Source organism: Entelurus aequoreus, linkage group LG25 (assembly GCF_033978785.1).
Source record: "Entelurus aequoreus isolate RoL-2023_Sb linkage group LG25, RoL_Eaeq_v1.1, whole genome shotgun sequence".
Lineage (NCBI taxonomy): Eukaryota > Metazoa > Chordata > Actinopteri > Syngnathiformes > Syngnathidae > Entelurus > Entelurus aequoreus.
The window spans coordinates 10,431,255-10,451,267 of NC_084755.1; the positions used below are offsets into that span (position 1 = coordinate 10,431,255).

At 38.2% G+C, this 20,013-nt stretch overlaps 1 protein-coding gene across 1 annotated transcript; it reads left to right on the plus strand.

The window, feature by feature from the left end:
* The first annotated feature begins 1,072 nt into the window (after nucleotides 1-1,072).
* LOC133642227 (F-box/WD repeat-containing protein 9-like) lies at nucleotides 1,073-19,952 on the plus strand. The gene is made up of 7 exons (XM_062036313.1): nucleotides 1,073-1,476; nucleotides 6,554-6,698; nucleotides 6,792-7,629; nucleotides 11,689-11,837; nucleotides 11,913-12,116; nucleotides 12,194-12,259; nucleotides 17,182-19,952. The coding sequence occupies exons 1-7, from the start codon at nucleotides 1,409-1,411 to the stop codon at nucleotides 17,257-17,259; spliced, it is 1,548 nt and encodes a 515-aa protein (XP_061892297.1). The 5' UTR covers nucleotides 1,073-1,408; the 3' UTR covers nucleotides 17,260-19,952.
* Nucleotides 19,953-20,013: the final 61 nt, after the last annotated feature.

A 20,013-nucleotide genomic window follows, 5' to 3' on the forward strand; every position in this document is an offset into this window, starting at 1 on the left:
CGATTCTCATGTTGTGCGATTCAGAATCGATTCTCATTTTTTTTTAAATCAATTTTTTATTTATTAAATTAAATTAAATTTAATTTAATTTTTTATTTTTTTTATTATTATTATTATTATTATTTTTAAATGAATCAATCCAACAAAACAATACACAGCGATACCATAACAATGCAATCCAATTCCAAAACCAAACCCGACCCAGCAATAAACAGAGCAATTGAGAGGAGACACAAACACGACACAGAACAAACCAAAAGTAGTAAAACAAAAATGAATAATATCAACAACAGTATCAATATTAGTTACAATTTCAACATAGCAGTGATTAAAAATCCCTCATTGACATTATCATTAGACATTTATAAAAAAAACAATAGTGTCACAGTGGCTTGCACTTGCATCACATCTCATAATTAAGCTTGACAACACACTGTGTCCAATATTTTCACAAAGATAAAATAAGTCATATTTTTGGTTCATTTAATAGTTTACATTATTGCAATCAGTTGATAAAACATTGTACTTTACAATTATAAAAGCTTTTTACAAAAATCTACTACTCTGCTTGCATGTCAGCAGACTGGGGTAGATCCTGCTGAAATCTATGTATTGAATGAATAGAGAATCCTTTTGAATCGGGAAAAAAAATCGTTTTTGAATCGAATCTTGACCCCAAGAATCGATATTGAATCGAATTGTGGGACACCCAAAGATTCACAGCCCTAATATATATATATATATATATATATATATATATATATATATATATATATATATATATATATATATATATATATATATATATATATATATATATATATATATATATATATATATATATATATATATATACATATATATATATATATATGTATTCTATTTTAGTTACTTTATTGAGTTTACAACCCCCTGGCGCTGGTTTGTACTGTTTTTGTACTTATTTTGATTATTATTATTTCTCAATTGTTTGTAAATGTTGCAATTTATAAATAAAGTTTTATCAAATAAAAAAATAAAAAAAGTTGCTTGTGCAACATTTTGATGACGTCAGTGCTGCCGGAAGTAGGTGTTGTATTTTGCTTGTACAACTGCCGTGTTCAGTTGGATGTCAACAACTGCGATGTCTACGTAAATACAGTTTGCGTATCCATGTACACTATATGGCCATATGCTTTATAAGTAGTAGTTTCGCACATAAACATCTACTGTAAATAGATGTCCGCTTCCAAGTTTACTCCGTGGAAGTATGAATGGACTTTCGTAACATCCCCCGTTGCTGTTAGCTTTGAAAGCTAGCAATGTGTGTCAAACATGCAGTTAGTTTGCTTTAGACGCCAGATGAAGGTAGCCTACTCGCCATGAAGGACACGACTTTAATGCTCACTCTGCGGCAGATGAAGTAAGGATGGACAAAGGCGATGGTGGCGAACAAAGTGGACTGTATCAGGATGCCTATGGTCCAGAGATGCAAAGGTAAGACTACTTAGAATTGTAATTATAATGTTGTCCGTATAATACAGAGTGATTCAAAACAAACAAACGCCAAAATCATCACATTTATTGTGAATTTAATTATATTTATATAGTGCTTTTCTCTAGTGACTCAAAGCGCTTTACATAGTCCATCCATCCATCTTCTTCCGCTTATCCGAGGTCGGGTCGTGGGGGCAGCAGCCTAAGCAGGGAAGCCCAGACTTCCTTCTCCCCAGCCACTTCGTCCAGCTCCTCCCAGGGGATTCTGAGGCGTTCCCAGGCCAGCCGGGAGAGATAGTCTTCCCAACGTGTCCTGGGTCTTCCCCTTGGCCTCCTGCCGGTCGGACGTGCATCCTGACCAGATGCCCGAACCACCTCATCTGGCTCCTCACGATGTGGAGGAGCAGCGGTTTTACTTTGAGCTTCTCACCCTATCTCTAAGGTAGAGCCCCGCCACCCGGCGGAGGAAACTCATTTCGGCCGCTTGTACCCGTGATCTTGTCCTTTCGGTCATAACCCAAAGCTCGTGACCATAGGTGAGGATAGGATCGTAGATCGGCCGGTAAATTGAGAGCTTTGCCTTCCGGCTCAGCTCCTTCTTCACCACAACGGATCGATACAGCGTCCGCATTGCTTTACGTAGTGAAACCCAATATATGTTACATTTAAACTAGAGCTGCAACAACTAATCGATTAAAATCGATTATAAAAATAGTTGGCGATTAATTTAGTCATTGATTCGTTGGATCTATGCTATGCGCAGAGGCTACTTGTTTTTTATTTTTTTAATAAACCTTTATTTATAAACTGCAACATGTACAAACAGCTGAGAAACAATAATCAAAATCAGTATGGTGCCAGTATGCTGTTTTTTTTCAATAAAATACTGGAAAGGATAGAAATGTAGTTTGTCTCTTTTATCCGATTATTAATCGATTAATCTGAGTATTAATCGATTATCAAATTAGTTGTTAGTTGCAGCCCTAATTTAAACCAATGTCGGTGGCACTGGGAGCAGGTGGGTAAAGTGTCTTGCCCAAGGACACAACGGCAGTGACTAGGATGGCAGAAGCTGGGATCAAACCTGGAACCTACGCAGTAGCCTAGTGGTTCAAACCTAGGCCACCTAGTGGTTCAAACCTGGAACCTACGCAGTGGCCTAGCTGTTTTTTTTCAATAAAATACTGGAAAGGATAGAAATGTATTTTGTCTCTTTTATCCGATTATTAATCGATTAATCGGAGTAATAATCAACAGATTAATCGATCATATGGGAGCAGGTGGGTAAAGTGTCTTGCCCAAGGACACAACGACAGTGACTAGGATGACAGAAGCTGGGATCAAACCTGGAACCTACGCAGTAGCCTAGTGGTTCAAACCTGGAACCTACGCAGTGGCCTAGCTGTTTTTTTTCCCAATAAAATACTGGAAAGGATAGAAATTTAGTTTGTCTCTTTTATCCGATTATTAATCGATTAATCGGAGTAATAATCGACAGATTAATCGATTATCTGGGAGCAGGTGGGTAAAGTGTCTTGCCCAAGGACACAACGGCAGTGACTAGGATGGCAGAAGCTGGGATCAAACCTGGAACCTACGCAGTGGCCTAGTGGTTCAAACCTAGGCCACCTAGTGGTTCAAACCTGGAACCTACGCAGTGGCCTAGCTGTTTTTTTTCAATAAAATACTGTAAAGGATAGAAATTTAGATTGTCTCTTTTATCCGATTATTAATCGATTAATCGGAGTAATAATCGACAGATTAATCGATAATATGGGAGCAGGTGGGTAAAGTGTCTTGCCCAAGGACACTAAGGCAGTGACTAGGATGGCAGAAGCTAGGATCAAACCTGGAACCTACGCAGTGGCCTAGTGGTTCAAACCTAGGCCACATAGTGGTTCAAACCTGGAACCTACGCAGTGGCCTAGTGGTTCAAACCTAGGCTACCTAGTGGTTCAAACCTGGAACCTACGCAGTGGCCCAGCTGTTTTTTTCCCCAATAAAATACTGGAAAAGATAGAAATTTAGTTTGTCTCTTTTATCCGATTATTAATCGATTAATTGGAGTAATAATCGACAGATTAATCGATTATCTGGGAGCAGGTGGGTCAAGTGTCTTGCCCAAGGACACAACGGCAGTGACTAGGATGGCAGAAGCTGGGATCAAACCTGGAACCTACACAGTGGCCTAGTGGTTCAAACCTAGGCCACCTAGTGGTTCAAACCTGGAACCTACGCAGTGGCCTAGCTGTTTTTTTCCAATAAAATACTGGAAAGGATAGAAATGTAGTTTGTCTCTTTTATCCGATTATTAATCGATTAATCTGAGTAATAATCGACAGATTAATCGATTATCAAATGAGTTGTTAGTTGCAGCCCTAATTTAAACCAATGTCGGTGGCACTGGGAGCAGGTGGGTAAAGTGTCTTGCCCAAGGACACAACGGCAGTGACTGGGATGGCAGAAGCTGGGATCAAACCTGGAACCTACGCAGTGGCCTAGTGGTTCAAACCTAGGCCACCTAGTGGTTCAAACCTGGAACCTACGCAGTGGCCTAGTAGTTCAAACCTAGGCCACCTAATGGTTCAAACCTGGAACCTACGCAGTGGCCTAGTGGTTCAAACCTAGGCCACCTAGTGGTTCAAACCTGGAACCTACGCAGTGGCCTAGCTGTTTTTTTTCAATAAAATACTGGAAAGGATAGAAATTTAGTTTGTCTCTTTTATCGTTCAAACCTAGGCCACCTAGTGGTTCAAACCTGGAACCTACGCAGTGGCCTAGCTGTTTTTTTTCAATAAAATACTGGAAAGGATAGAAATTTAGTTTGTCTCTTCTATCCGATTATTAATCGATTAATCGGAGTAATAATCGACAGATTAATCGATTATCTGGGAGCAGGTGGGTAAAGTGTCTTGCCCAAGGACACAACGGCAGTGACTAGGATGGCAGAAGCTGGGATCAAATCTGTAACCTACGCAGTGGCCTAGTGGTTCAAACCTAAGCCACCTAGTGGTTCAAACCTGGAACCTACGCAGTGGCCTAGCTGTTTTTTTTCAATAAAATACTGTAAAGGATAGAAATTTAGATTGTCTCTTTTATCCGATTATTAATCGATTAATCGGAGTAATAATCGACAGATTAATCGATAATATGGGAGCAGGTGGGTAAAGTGTCTTGCCCAAGGACACTAAGGCAGTGACTAGGATGGCAGAAGCTGGGATCAAATCTGTAACCTACGCAGTGGCCTAGTAGTTTAAACCTAGGCCACCTAGTGGTTCAAACCTGGAACCTACGCAGTGGCCTAGTAGTTCAAACGTAGGCCACCTAGTGGTTCAAACCTGGAACCTACGCAGTGGCCTAGCTGTTTTTTTCCAATAAAATACTGGAAAGGATAGAAATGTAGTTTGTCTCTTTTATCCGATTATTAATCGATTAATTGGAGTAATAATCGACAGATTAATCGATTATCTGGGAGCAGGTGGGTCAAGTGTCTTGCCCAAGGACACAACGGCAGTGACTAGGATGGCAGAAGCTGGGATCAAACCTGGAACCTACGCAGTGGCCTAGTGGTTCAAACCTAGGCCACCTAGTGGTTCAAACCTGGAACCTACGCAGTGGCCTAGCTGTTTTTTTTTTCAATAAAATACTGGAAAGGATAGAAATGTAGTTTGTCTCTTTTATCCGATTATTAATCGATTAATCGGAGTAATAATCGACAGATTAATCGATTATCAAATTAGTTGTTAGTTGCAGCCCTAATTTAAACCAATGTCGGTGGCACTGGGAGCAGGTGGGTAAAGTGTCTTGCCCAAGGACACAACGGCAGTGACTAGGATGGCAGAAGCTGGGATCGAACCTGGAACCTACGCAGTGGTCTAGTGGTTAGAGTGTCCGCCCTGAGATCGGTAGCTTGTGAGTTCAAACCCCGGCCGAGTCATACCAAAGACTATAAAAATGGGAGCCATTACCTCCCTGCTTGGCACTCAGCATCAAGGGTTGGAATTGGGGGTTAAATCACCAAAAATGATTCCCGGGCGCGGCTACCGCTGCTGCTCACTGCTCCCCTCACCTCCCAGGGGGTGAACGAGGGGATGGGTCAAATGCAGAGGACAAATTTCGCCACACCTAGTGTGTGTGTGACATTCATTGGTACTTTTAACTTAACCCTCAAGGCGGCTATACCGCCCCATTCAGTTACTATTCAATTAGAGTTTTGAGTTTGAGTTTGAGATCTGGCTGGCCTGGGAACGCCTCGGGATCCCCCGGGAAGAGCTGGACGAAGTGGCTGGGGAGAGGGAAGTCTGGGTTTCCCTCCTTAGGCTGCTGCCCCCGCGACCCGACCTCGGATAAGCGGAAGAAGGTGGATGGATGGATACATTTTTTTAAATGTATTAATTTTTTTTTTAATTATTAATTTTTTTAAAAATTATTAAAAAAAATTTAAATCAGTAATTTTTTTAAAAATTATAATTTTTTTTAAAAATTATTAATTTTTTTTAACATCATTAATTTTTTAAAAAATTATTAATTTTTTAAAAAATTATTAATTTTTTAAAAAATTATTACTTTTTTTTCAATTTTTATTTTTTTTAAATTTAGCAATCCAACAAAACAATACACAGCAATACCATAACAATGCAATACATGTGTTCAAGCTAGATTTTCTATTGTTTTTCATTTTGACATATAAAGGAATTTAAAAAAAAAAAAAAAAAAATTAAAAAATTTAAAAAGAGCATTAAATAGATACTCAAAGTTATGTACAACACATGTGTTCAAGCTCGATTTTCTATTGTTTTTCATTTTGACATATAAAGGAATTTAAAAAAAAAAAAGCATTAAATAAATACTCATAGTTATGGTCAACACATATGTTCAAGCTAGATTTTCTATTGTTTTTCATTTTGACATATAAAGAAAAAAAAATAAAAAAAAGAAGCATTAAATAGATACTCAAAGTTATGTACAACACATGTGTTCAAGCTAGATTTTCTATTGTTTTTCATTTTTGAAATATTGAGTCATAATTTTGGCGTATTCTTTTTGAATCACCCTGTTTAACACAATGTCTCCTTAGTCTTCCGGAAGGTGACCTGGCATGTCAACCAGATGTTGACCCCTCTCCTCCTGAGGCCAGTGGCTTGTTGTCGTTGCCGTGGGAGATGGTGACCTATATTGCCTCACACCTTCCTGCTCACTGTGTCATCTCTGTCCTGCCCAAGGTGAGTTGCATGGGCCTCTGACTCATTGGTTAATGCATCAAAAAGATCAAGTGTCCAGAAGCTCCATGCTGTAGTAATGTGGTCTCCGTTCAGGTCTGTTCCGCTTTGCGTAACGTCGGCAAGGACAGCACTGCCTGGCAGCTGCGGGCGCGCAGACTGATTGGCTCAAAAGTCAACTTTCCTGTGGGGCGGAGGGAGGACTTTGACTGGCCCACCGCTTGTTTGGAGATGGAACAACTGATTACCTGCTGGACCGACATGGCACAGCATGACCTCAGACATCACCAAGCCGCCGAGGAGGAAGACCAGGGTGACCAGGGACGAGTAGAGATGGAGCCAGGGAGAGATGCACAGGGCGTTGACGAACGGTTGGTTGGTGAGCTCGTTGGCGAGCTGGAGCAGAGATTAGGGGATAACCCAGAAGAAGATGCTTTATTTGAGGGCCACGATGGCGCTCTTGATCATCAACAGGCACAGCCGGGTAATGGAGAAATCATTCAGCATCAACCACCAAGAAGTTCAAGCCCACCCCCAGCACTTGAGCGCCTCACCCTGCTCGCAGGCCACATTGCCCAGGTCAACTCCGTCCTCTTGTTAGGTGGCGACGGGACGCTCTGCGCCACAGGCTCCAGAGATCGGAACGTCAATCTTTGGAAACTGCACGCGGACTCGAGCAGCGTGCTGCTGCACACCTTGCTCGGGTCCCGCAACTTCAGCACCCATCAAGGATGGGTCTGGTGTCTGGCATCTCAGGGACCGCTGCTGGCCTCGGGAGGGTTCGACAGCACGGTGCGGCTGTGGGACCTGCAGGCGTCCGGCGCCGAAAAGGGATTGATCAAGGCTGGAGGTGCTGTGCTGTGTTTGACCTGTTTGCCAGATGTCCTGCTGGCTGGCACGTTTGACGAAAGGGTCAGCGTTTACGACCCGAGAGGTGAGACGCTTTACAGACACTTCCTGGCCTTTTCATTAGGGACACAGTGGCGCTATATCAAGACAATCCCGCCAACTTGTGTAGGACTGCACTCCATCATACTGAGACTTCGTGGAGGGAGTGCCCATTTTGGACAATGTCACCATTTGAAGTGCAGTTTTACACAAGCGTAAGTCAATAAGAGTGCAAATTTTGCATGGTAAAAGGTTACATTTTGATTGTTTTGTCGGTTTAACCCAGGGGTCGGCAACCCAAAATGTGGGAAGAGCCATACTGGACCAACAATACAAAAAAAAAGATCTGACTGGAGCCGCAAAAATGTAAAGCCTTATATAAGTGTTATTATTAGAGATGTCTGAAACAAATGATTTAATGACACTTTTTTCAAACGACAATAGGACTCTTGCTGAACAAAGGTGTCAGCGTTATGCTAAAAACACGCTAAACGCAAAGGAAAAGCTAAAATACTGCTTCCGGTTCAATTTGTCATCACACAGATAAACACGCATTTTTGCATTTTGGATGAACGTACAGTATATTCGATTTTTATGTTTCTCTGGAAAAATACAAATCCATAAAAGGAAAAAAGCACAACATCCAATTTTATGGCAATATTTTAATGAAAATCAACCATTTTTGTTCGTTTTAAAATCTGCCATATACACTACCGTTCAAAAGTTTGGGGTCACATTGAAATGTCCTTATTTTTGAAGGAAAAGCACTGTACTTTTCAATGAAGATAACTTTAAACTAGTCTTAACTTTAAAGAAATACACTCTATACATTGCTAATGTGGCAAATGACTATTCTAGCTGCAAATGTCTGGTTTTTGGTGCAATATCTACATAGGTGTATAGAGGCCCATTTCCAGCAACTATCACTCCAGTGTTCTAATGGTACAATGTGTTTGCTCATTGGCTCAGAATGCTAATTGATGATTAGAAAACCCTTGTGCAATCATGTTCACACATCTGAAAACAGTTTAGCTCGTTACAGAAGCCACAAAACTGACCTTCCTTTGAGCAGATGGAGTTTCTGGAGCATCACATTTGTGGGGTCAGTTAAACGCTCAAAATGGCCAGAAAAAGAGAACTTTCATCTGAAACTCGACAGTCTATTCTTGTTCTTAGAAATGAAGGCTCAAACACAAAATTGTTTGGGTGACCCCAAACTTTTGAACGGTAGTGTATAATAAAAATCGAAAAACGCCCCTAAGTTAGTTTTTTTTATTTGCGTTTAAGAATTGGAAATAGAATGAACGGAAGGTACACGGACCCACAAAGACTGACCACTTTTATGCGAAATGCGTGGAGATATTTCTATAGATGTCAGTCTTTGTTGTGCCATGTCTAAAATAATTTTTGTGTAGGACTCCAAATACATTTTAGCAAGGCACATGGGCACCATAATAACTATCCCAGTTTACACTTATTGCTACTCTTATTTTATACATGTATAAAATAAGAACGTCCGATGTCAGAAAATGAAAAAATATCACTTTTAGTATCTTTTTCTGTTTCTGCTTACTGGGAATGTATATTTTTGTTATATGTTATTTCAAATCAAAATCAAACCATTTTTTGTATGTTACTGCTCTTTGACTAGAGATGTCCGATAATATCGGACTGCCGATATTATCGGCCGATAAATGCTTTTACATGTAATATCGGAAATTATCGGTATCTGTTTCAAAATAATCGGTATTGGTTTCAAAAAGTAAAATTTATGACTTTTTAAAACGCCGCTGTGTACACGGACGTAGGGAGAAATACAGAGCACCAATAAACCTTAAAGGCGCTGCCTTTGCGTGCAAGTGAATGCAACGCATACTTGGTCAACAGCCATACAGGTCACACTGAGGGTGGACGTATAAACAACTTTAACACTGTTACAAATATGCGCCACACTGTAAACTGTTGCGTCAGACCCATACTTGCCAACCCTGAGACCTCCAATATCGGGAGGTGGGGGGTAGGGGGTGGTTGGGGGCGGGGGGCGTGGTTGGGGGCGTGGTTATTTACAGCTAGAATTCACCAACTCGAGTATTTCATATATATATATATATATATATATATATATATATATATATATATATATATATATATATATATATATATATATATATATATATATTAGGGCTGCAACTAACGATTAATTTGATAATCGATTAATCTGTCGATTATTACTTCGATTGATCGAATAATAATCGGATAAAAGAGACAAACTACATTTCTATCCTTTCCAGTATTTTATTGGAAAAAAAACAGCATACTGGCACCATACTTATTTTGATTATTGTTTCTCAGCTGTTTGTACATGTTGCAGTTTATAAATAAAGGTTTATTTAAAAAAATAAAAAATAAAAAAAATATATATATATATATTTTTTTTTTAAAAAGCCTCTGCGCATGCGCATAGCATAGATCCAACGAATCGATGACTAAATTAATCAGCAACTATTTTTATAATCGATTAGTTGTTGCAGCCCTAATATATATATATATATATATATATATATATATATATATATATATATATATATATATATATATATATATATATATATATATATATATATATATGTATATATATATATATATATATATGTATATATATATATATATATATATATATATATATATATATATATATATATATATATATATATATATATATATATATATATGTATACATATATATATATATATATATATGTATACATATATATATATATGTATGAAATACTTGACTTTCAGTGAATTCTAGCTATATATATATATATATATATATATATATATATATATATATATATATATATATATATATATATATATATATATATATATATATATATATATATATATATATATATTTACATAAAATTAATACTTGAATTTCAGTGTTCCAGTGGCTATCCATTAGATGGCAGTATTGTCCTGTTTAACTTCTCCGTTCATGATGAGTATATCATTTCGGCCACCGTGTTCAATGGAGAAGTCTGTCTACAAAATTTACAGGCAACATACACCTTCCCCTTCAAACTGTCCTGGATGAACTGAAATTCTTGTTTCCATTCGTTTTGGAACTTGCAAGCGTATTTCTTCATCTTGCTCGTCGACGGCGTCGCCATGTCTGTAATTTCCTCGTTGTTCTGCTTCGTCTCCTTGTTGTGTGCGCAGTTGTGCACTCTACTCTCTAAAAGCCCTAGATGTTATGACGTCATTGGGCAGGCAAGCTGTTTATATCGTGGGAAAGCGGACGTGAGAACAGGCTGTCCCCACTCAGTCTCAGTTCCGCATTGAGCGGACCTGAGACTCCGGCTGAATACCGGGAGTTTGTCGGGAGAAAATCTCTGTCGGGAGGTTGTCGGGAGAGGCGCTGAATACCGGGATTCTCCCGCTAAAAACGGGAGGGTTGGCAAGTATGGTCAGACCAGCTCTTCCTCCCAGGGAATCTAAGTTACTGGTCAATCCCAAGTTCTTTCGATGACATATATGCTGAGTAAGAAGGACCATCAAGACAGAATTTGAATATTTTCAAGTTTATACCAAAGCTTTAGGAGATCAGCTTAACCAATACATTCATATCGGCTGCTCTAGTTGATCTGGCATTCCAAGGGAAAAGCCCACTCTTTTCACACTAAGAAAACCCCCGTCTCCCCTTCGCACCACTGATAAGGAACTAGTGGGGGAGGTCTTCACATTCCAACGTAAGACACTAAACAGACAATCTGAAGACAAAGAGAGACTGGTAGAATAAACAAAGGAAAAGTACTAGCTACTCTAAACATGTAAAAAGAAAGAACTCTTAAACATATCTGCATCTTTCCACAGAACCCACACCAAACAAGAATGACAAACACATTTCGGGAGAACATCCTCACCGTAACACAACATAAAGAAATACCCAGAACCCCTTGCAGCACTAACTCTTCCGGGATGCTACAATATACACCCCCCGCTACACCCAACCCCCCCTCCCCACCTCAACTTCCTCATGCTCTCTCAGGGAGATATAAGGCGCTTTTTTGCAATTGTTTTAATTTTTTCTTTCCCATAGCTGCTTTTACGTGCCTGAAAAGCCTCCGTCTCCATACCAACGCAGTCATGTGTCTGGCGGCTGACGACAAATACATTGTCTCTGCGGGTAAGGACTGCACTGTGGCCGTCTATGACCGCCGGGCGGACAAAACCTTGAACAAAGTCCGGGTAGGTACAAGCACGCGACATGAGTGACAAGACTCCTGTGCAAGATGGCCAAAAATAGACTCCTCTGTCTTCCAGCTGAATGCTTACTTGCGTTCCATGAGCTACAGTGACAGTGAGGTGTGGGGAGGAGACCACAGGGGCACGCTGCATTCCTTCGCCATGCGGGACGGCCTATTGAAGTCCACAGCGCACCTCAATGTGGGGCACACCGCTATGATAACCGGCATTCATAAGTCACCTGGAAGCCTCTACACCTGCTCCTCTGATTGTACCGTCAAGGTGACATGAGGTCTTATCTTACTTTTATGTATTTAACCTATTTTTTTAATCAATTTATGGTTCTTGCCAAACTTCAGGTGCACATCCCATGTCGGCCTCCAAAGACTTTATGCACACTGCGTCATCAAGCTGGAGCCTCTGGGGTGAGTTACCTTATTTAAAATCATTTTATGTGATTTATTTCTATTATGCTCGGGGCTGGCATTAGCAACTTGTGGGAGAAGTGATCAATTTAATTGTGTGTTGCATGTGCTTGTGTGTTTTATATTTTTTGTGCATTATTTTAAGTCTTTCAATGTATTTCTATTCTGGAATAGACAGATAGATGGATAGATAGACAGATAGATAGATAGATAGATAGATAGATAGATAGATAGATAGATAGATAGATAGATAGATAGATAGATAGATAGATAGATAGATAGTACTTTATTGATTCCTTCAGGACAGTTCCCTCAGGAAAATTAAAATTCCAGCAGCACTGTACAGAATTAAGATATGAGTAAATAATAAATAAATAAATAAATACATGATAAATGGAAATAAAATGGAAAAAATAAGAATAAAAATAAAACGTAACAATAACAATAAAAATATAACAGTAAAAATAAGAATATAACAAGAGAAACTAGGCAGTAGTGACCATGTTATGAAAATGAAAAAAATAAATGAAGAAAAACGGTAATACTGTCGATTATATGAAATATGTCATGTGTATATTGCACCTTTAAAATGTATTGCACTGTTAATTGCACTGTTTTTTGTTAGTTTATTTCAGTATTATTATTGTGGGGGGTTATCAATAAAAACAGGCAGGAGGAGTGAGCACATTAAATGTATGACACGTATGTTATAAGCATAAAATAGATAGATACATAGATAGTACTTTATTGATTCCTTCAGGAGAGTTCCCTCAAGAAAATTTAAATTCCAGCAGCACTGTACAGAATTGAGATAGAATTTAAAAAATAAATAAATGGAAATAAAATAGAAAAAATAATAATAAAAATAAAACGTAACAATAAGAATAAAAATAAGAATACACTGTTTTTTGTTAGTTTATTTCAGTATTATTATTGTGGGGGGGGTTATCAATAAAAACAGGCAGGAGGAGTGAGCACATTACGTATTGTTATAAGTAGGGATGTCCGATAATGGCTTTTTGCCGATATCCGATATTCCGATATTGTCCAACTCTTTAATTACCGATACCGATATCAACCGATACCGATATCAACCGATATATGCAGTCGTGGAATTAACACATAATTATGCCTAATTTGGACAACCAGGTATGGTGAAGATAAGGTACTTTAAAAAATAAAAAATAAAAAAATAAAATAAGATAAATAAATTAAAAACATTTTCTTGAATAAAAAAGAAAGTAAAACAATATAAAAACAGTTACATTGAAACTAGTAATTAATGAAAATGAGTAAAATTAACTGTTAAAGGTTAGTACTATTAGTGGACCAGCACAATCATGTGTGCTTACGGACTGTATCCCTTGCAGACTGTATTGATATATATTGATATATAATGTAGGAACCAGAATATTAATAACAGAAAGGAACAACCCTTTTGTGTGAATGAGTGTGAATGAGTGTGTAAAAAACAAAAAAACAAAAACAAAAACAAAAAAAAAACGATACCGATAATAATCTCTAGTTATAAGCATAATATAGATAGATAGATAGATAGTACTTTATTGATTCCTTCAGGAGAGTTCCCTCAGGAAAATCTAAATTCCAGCAGCACTGTACAGAATTGAGATAGAATTTAAAAAAGTAAATAATAAATAAATAAATAGAAATAAAATAGAAAAAATAAGAATAAAAATAAAACGTAACAATAAAAATATAACAGTAAAAATAAGAATATAACAAGAGAAACTAGGCAGTAGTGACCATGTTATGAAACTAAATTTAAAAAATGAAGAAAAACGGTAATACTGTCGATTATATGAAAGATGTCATGTGTATATTGCACCTTTAAAATGTATTGCATAGGGGTGTAACGGTACACAAACATTTTGGTTCGGTACGTACCTCGGTTTAGAGGTCACGGTTCGGTTAATTTTTGGTACAGTAAGAAAACAACAAAATATACATTTTTGGGTTATTTATTTACCAAATTTGTAAACAATGGCTTTATCCTTTTAACATTGGGAACACTATAATAATTCTGCCCACGTTAATCAACATTAAACTGCCTCAAGGTGTTGCTCAGATTAAATAAAATGACAAAACTTTTCTTCTACATATAAAAAGTGCAACATTAAACAGTTTCAAGTCAACTCATCATGCTTAATGCAGAGGACAAATTTCACCACATCTAGTGTGTGTGTGACAATCATTGGTACTTTAATCTTTAATCTTAATTTATTACAGCATTTGGGAAGCCTGTAGTTGATATATTTTATTTTATTTTTCATAAAGAAATACAATCATGTGTGCTTACGGACTGTATCCCTGCAGACTGTATTGATCTATATTGATATATAATGTATATATTGTGTTTTTTATGTTGGTTTAATTAAAAAAAAAAAAAAGAAGGCCCGGTGGTTGGGCACCACTGATATATATGATGTCATATTGGCCACGCCTCCACCGCCATGTACTGTATATAGTGGCAATCTAGGGGAAACCCTGTATAGGTTATGTTTTGTGCATTATTTATATTTATTCATGTTATGCAAAATGGTACTTTCCATAACTTTATTAGTATAAAATTTTTCATGGTAATATTAATAACTAATACCACTCATTTGTTTTTACATACACATAAAACATTTGTTTCGCCTTTTTAAAGAACATATATGCATCATTGCTATTCAAAATGATCACGTCATACATATGATGTCATATTGGCCACGCCCCCACCGCCACGTCTATAGTGTCAATCTAGGGGAAACCCTGTATAGGTTCTATTTTGTGCATTATTTGTATTATTTATATTTATTCCTGTTATGCAAAATGGCACTTACCATAACTTTATTATTATTTCATTTTTCATGGTAATATTAATAACTAATACCACTAATTTGTTTTTACATATACATAAAACATTTGTTTCGCCTTTTAAAGAACATATATATGCATCATTGCTAACCAAAATTAACACGTCATATATATGATGTCATATTGGCCACGCCCCCACCGTCACGTATATTGTGGCAATCTAGGGGAGACCCTGTATAAGTTCTGTTTTGTGCATTATTTATATTAAAATGGCACTTACCATAACTTTATTATTTCATTTTTGACGGTAATATTAATAACTAATACCACACATTTTTTTTTACATATACATAAAACATCTGTTTCGCCTTTTTAAAGAACATATATGCATCATTGCTATTCAAAATGATCACGTCATATATATGATGTCATATTGGCCACGCCCCCACCGCCACGTATATAGTGGCAATCTAGGGGAAACCCTGTATAGGTTCTGTTTTGTGCATTATTTATATTTATTTATGTTATGCAAAATGGCACTTACCATAACTTTATTATTATTTCAGATAACGTTATTATTATTTTGAGTCTTTCTGCATATTTTTATGATACATATATATATATAGTGGCAGTTGTCCATAACGGGGGAACTGCACTTTTTTGGAATCTGCCTATCATTCACAATTCTTAAGCGAGACAAGCACACATACGTTCTTCTCTTTTTTTGTGCATTCTAACTCGTAAATACACATTAGCAAACGTTAGATAAAAGAGGAGCCAATTGGGGTCGCTCTATTTCTCCTCATCCATTCTGTTCTTGTTATTTCTGGAACTGGATGCACTTTTAACAAACGACCAGCTGGGGTGACCGCAGGTTTTGAGGGCTTCCCTCAAATGCCTATGCTTTTTCTCTTTGGCCTGTGGGCTGGTAGGAACATTATCAGCTCTTGGTTGTAGGGTTCTGATACCGCCCAGTTTGTGTTCCAGTGGGTGCACTGCAAAAAGTCAGTGTTCAAAAACAAGAAAAAAAAATAGAAAAATGAGGGGTATTTTATTTGAACTTAGCAAAATTATCTGTCAATAGAACTTGAAAATTTGGCTTGTCAAGACTTTCCAAAACAAGTCAAATTAGCTAACCTCAATGAACCCAAAAATACCTTAAAATAAGTATATTCTCACTAATAACAACTATAGTACTATATGAGTACGTATTTTCTATTGTTTCATTGAAAATAAAACAGCAAAAGTCCATTTGGCTGTCATCTTGTTTTAATTATGAGACACAATTGTGTCAAAGTCAGAAAAGTGAGAAAAGTTGGTAAAATGTTCAAAAATCACACCCGGGTTCGAGTACCAACTCGAACCTGGGTAGGTATTTTGAAAATTTTTGGGACTTTTGCTGACTTTTCCAACTTTTATCCCCCCCTCCCCGTGGGACTCGGCTGGGTGTGTTATGGACATTTTGGGCCGGCGGCGGGGACTTGTGGAACTCGAACCTGGGTAGATATTTTGAAAATTTTGGGGGACTTTTGATGACTTTTCTCACTTTTCTCCCCCACTTCCTGTGGGACTTTGCTGGGTGCGTTTTGGACATTTTTTGCATTCCGGGACTTGTGCGGCTGGACTCGTGGGACTAGAACCCGGGGAGGTATTTTGGAAAAAAATGGGACTTTTGACCATTTTGGCCGCCTTTTCCCCTCTTCTTCCCCGCCTTCCTAAGCACCATTGCTGGGTGTGTTTTGGACATTTGGACAAAAATAGTTTCAAGCATGTTTTACTCAATATAGGTCATAAAATCTCAGCAACAAGCTGTAATATCTTACTGAGATCATTTAGGACCAAAACCCTTAAAACAAGTAAAACACTCTAACATAAAATCTGCTTAGTGAGAATAATTATCTTATCAGACAGAAAATAAACAAACATCACCCTTATTTGAGATATTTAATCTTACTTAGATTTCAGTTTTTGCAGTGTGGTGTGAGTCAAATGTGCTGATACCTGCAGAACCCTTTATTATGTAAAGTTATCATTAATAACTGATGAAAAGCTCATCACATTAATTATATTTCTTGTCTCCCCTCCCTGCTTCCTCATTATGCCAGCTGAGCGTGGAGGCCGGAACCCTGGCTGTCGCCTCAGGGGATATGGGTGTGGAAATCTGGAGACCCAGAAAGTCATGAAGCTGCCCGTGGACAAAACCGCAACACCAACAACTGACTCATATATGAAATCAGGTCAACATTTTATTTAAAGCAAAGCAGTACACAAAGTCAGTCTAGAATTGAGGAGATTACGATCCAGTAGCATGCAGATCATGTGACCAATGACTCGCGAGACACATTAGGTACACCCGCTCAAGATTTAAAGGAACCCTACTACCTTTATAAAGCTACTTTAATATGATAGTGAAGCCCTTGTGTACAGTAAACAGCCACAAGACGAGCTGTATAGCAACAATTCTGCACTGTGAGAGACAAGAGTACAACATATTGATTGAGGCTGTATCTTGGGATTTTTTTTCAGAATCAGAAGTACTTTAGAAAAAAAAAATCAGTCTAGGCCTGGGTCCAAGGGGAAAAAACCTCATAGCCATAGCACACATAAACAAGTTTGTAAGAGGGAAACATCAAATAACACAAGGGACATTAAAAGAGCAGAGCTGATGCAACCAGCTGCCACTCCCGCAGTGCAATTTCTACATACTGCTACAAAAGTAAAAAAACTAAAAATAATCAACCAATAATATACATTGCGCACACACGACTGCACCATGCATAGACAAGCAACCAAACAAAAACATCATTTCAACACCCATATACACTGTGGTGGCCTCTGCCGTGTTCCACGCCATCGTCTGCTGGGGTGGGAGGAGCAGACCCAACAAAGCAACCAAGCCCTCATGCCTTCTTATTGGTCACTGGGACTTCATTGTGAGGAAAAAAAAAAAATCAATATCAGCCTGGGCCCCTGGAGAGGGGGTCCAGACTGATGCCAAGGGAAAAAAACCTCATAGCCATAGCACACATAAACATGTGTAAGAGGGAAACATCAAAGAACACAAAGGACATTAAAGACAATAAAGGGGCAGAGATGATGCAACCAGCCATTTATACTGACAGCCACAAGAGTAAAACAACAACAATAAAAAAAAAAAATATATATATATACACTGTGGTGGCCTCTGCGGTGTTCCACACCATCTTCTGCTGGGGTGGGAGGAGCAGACCCAACAAAGCAACCAAGCCCTTATGCCTTCTCATTGGTCACTGGGACTTCATTGTGAGGAAAAAAAAAATTTCAGTCTAAGCCTGGGCCCCTGGAGAGGGTGTCCAGACTGATGCCAAGGGGGAAAAAAAACTCATAGCCATAGCACACATAAACATGTGTGTAAGAGGGAAACATCAAAGAACACAAAGGACATTAAAGGGGCAGAGATGATGTAACCAGCCATTTATACACACAGCCACAAAAGTAAAACAACAACAATAAATAAATAAATAAAAACATATACCGTATTTTCCGCACTATAAGGCGCACAGATTATAAGGCGCACCTTCAATGAATGGCCTATTTTAAAACGTTGTTCATATATAAGGCGCACCGCATTATAAGGCGCATAGAATAGACGCTACAGTAGAGGCTGGGGTTACGTTACGCATCCCGTAGTTGCGAGACCTGTTGTGGCTCAATATTGGTCCATATATAAGGCGCACCGGATTATAAGGCGCACTGTCAGCTTTTGAGAAAATTTGAGTTTATTAGGTGCGCCTTATAGTGCGGAAAAATACGGTACACTGTGGTGGCCTCTGCGGTGTTCCACGCCATCGTCTGCTGGAATGGGAGGAGCAGACCCAACAAAGCAACCAAAAGAGCCGACTCCACCCTCGGCCGCCCACCAACTCTTCGGCCAGTGTCCAGTCCGCATGGATGAGCGAGGATACGTCCAAAGAACCTGAGGTGTCCGATACCCGCTCATTCAGTCAAGACAGGCCCGGCCCTAACCAATCTGGCGCCCTAGGCAAAATTTTAGGTGGCGCCCCCCCACATCGGCAGTGAAGTGTATATACTCACAAAAAAACGAATAGCTTTGTCTTTGACCTTTTTTTTTTACTTAAAGAAAGCAAATTAACAATCAGAATAGTTAACAAGATAAAAAAAAATATGAATAAATAAATGAATACAAAAAATTAAAAATGAATATCTAACAATCAATTTATTGTCATCATTACAGTGAAATGCTGAATAGCAGAATGCAAAGTAACAGTATAATATATTATATGAGAATGTTATGTTATGATTATCTTTAACCGAATCACAGCAGTGCTCAAATTAAAAAACAGCATTCCCTCTCATGTAATATTGCTTAATTAACATTAATGATGTGCACTTTAACAACTACACTTACAACTATACCTAATATATAAAGGGGTGGAAAAGTGACTATTACCTGCAGGGCAAACATTAGTTAACTAGAAGGCAATAACAATGTAAACAAAAAACACCTGCTTAAAAGATCTAATACAAATGTCCCTGGGGAATGTAAGGTGGGAGTACTGTAATTACCTAACGTTACATTCTTATTTTCCATAACAATTTAGCCCCCTCCACAATATTAACCCGACGTTAAAACAGAACTAGCTATTTATTGATTAGCAATTGCCGAATCATGTAACATTAGCTTAATGCTAAAAAGCCAGGTTACTATCACATTCTGTAACAGACAAATAATTTCATGTAGGCTAACGTTACCTACCTGCTACCTCTGTCTTTTTCTCGTTTCTCCTCCTCTTTTCTTTTTTCTTCCCTGGGCACCTGACAGTTTTGGCCGTTTTGACATCTTGTGTTGATTTTTTGATGAGGTGACGTCCAAAAAGAGTCATGATACGGGGAGGGAGGGGGGGGGGGGGCGTAATGTTGTAACAAATAATATTTCT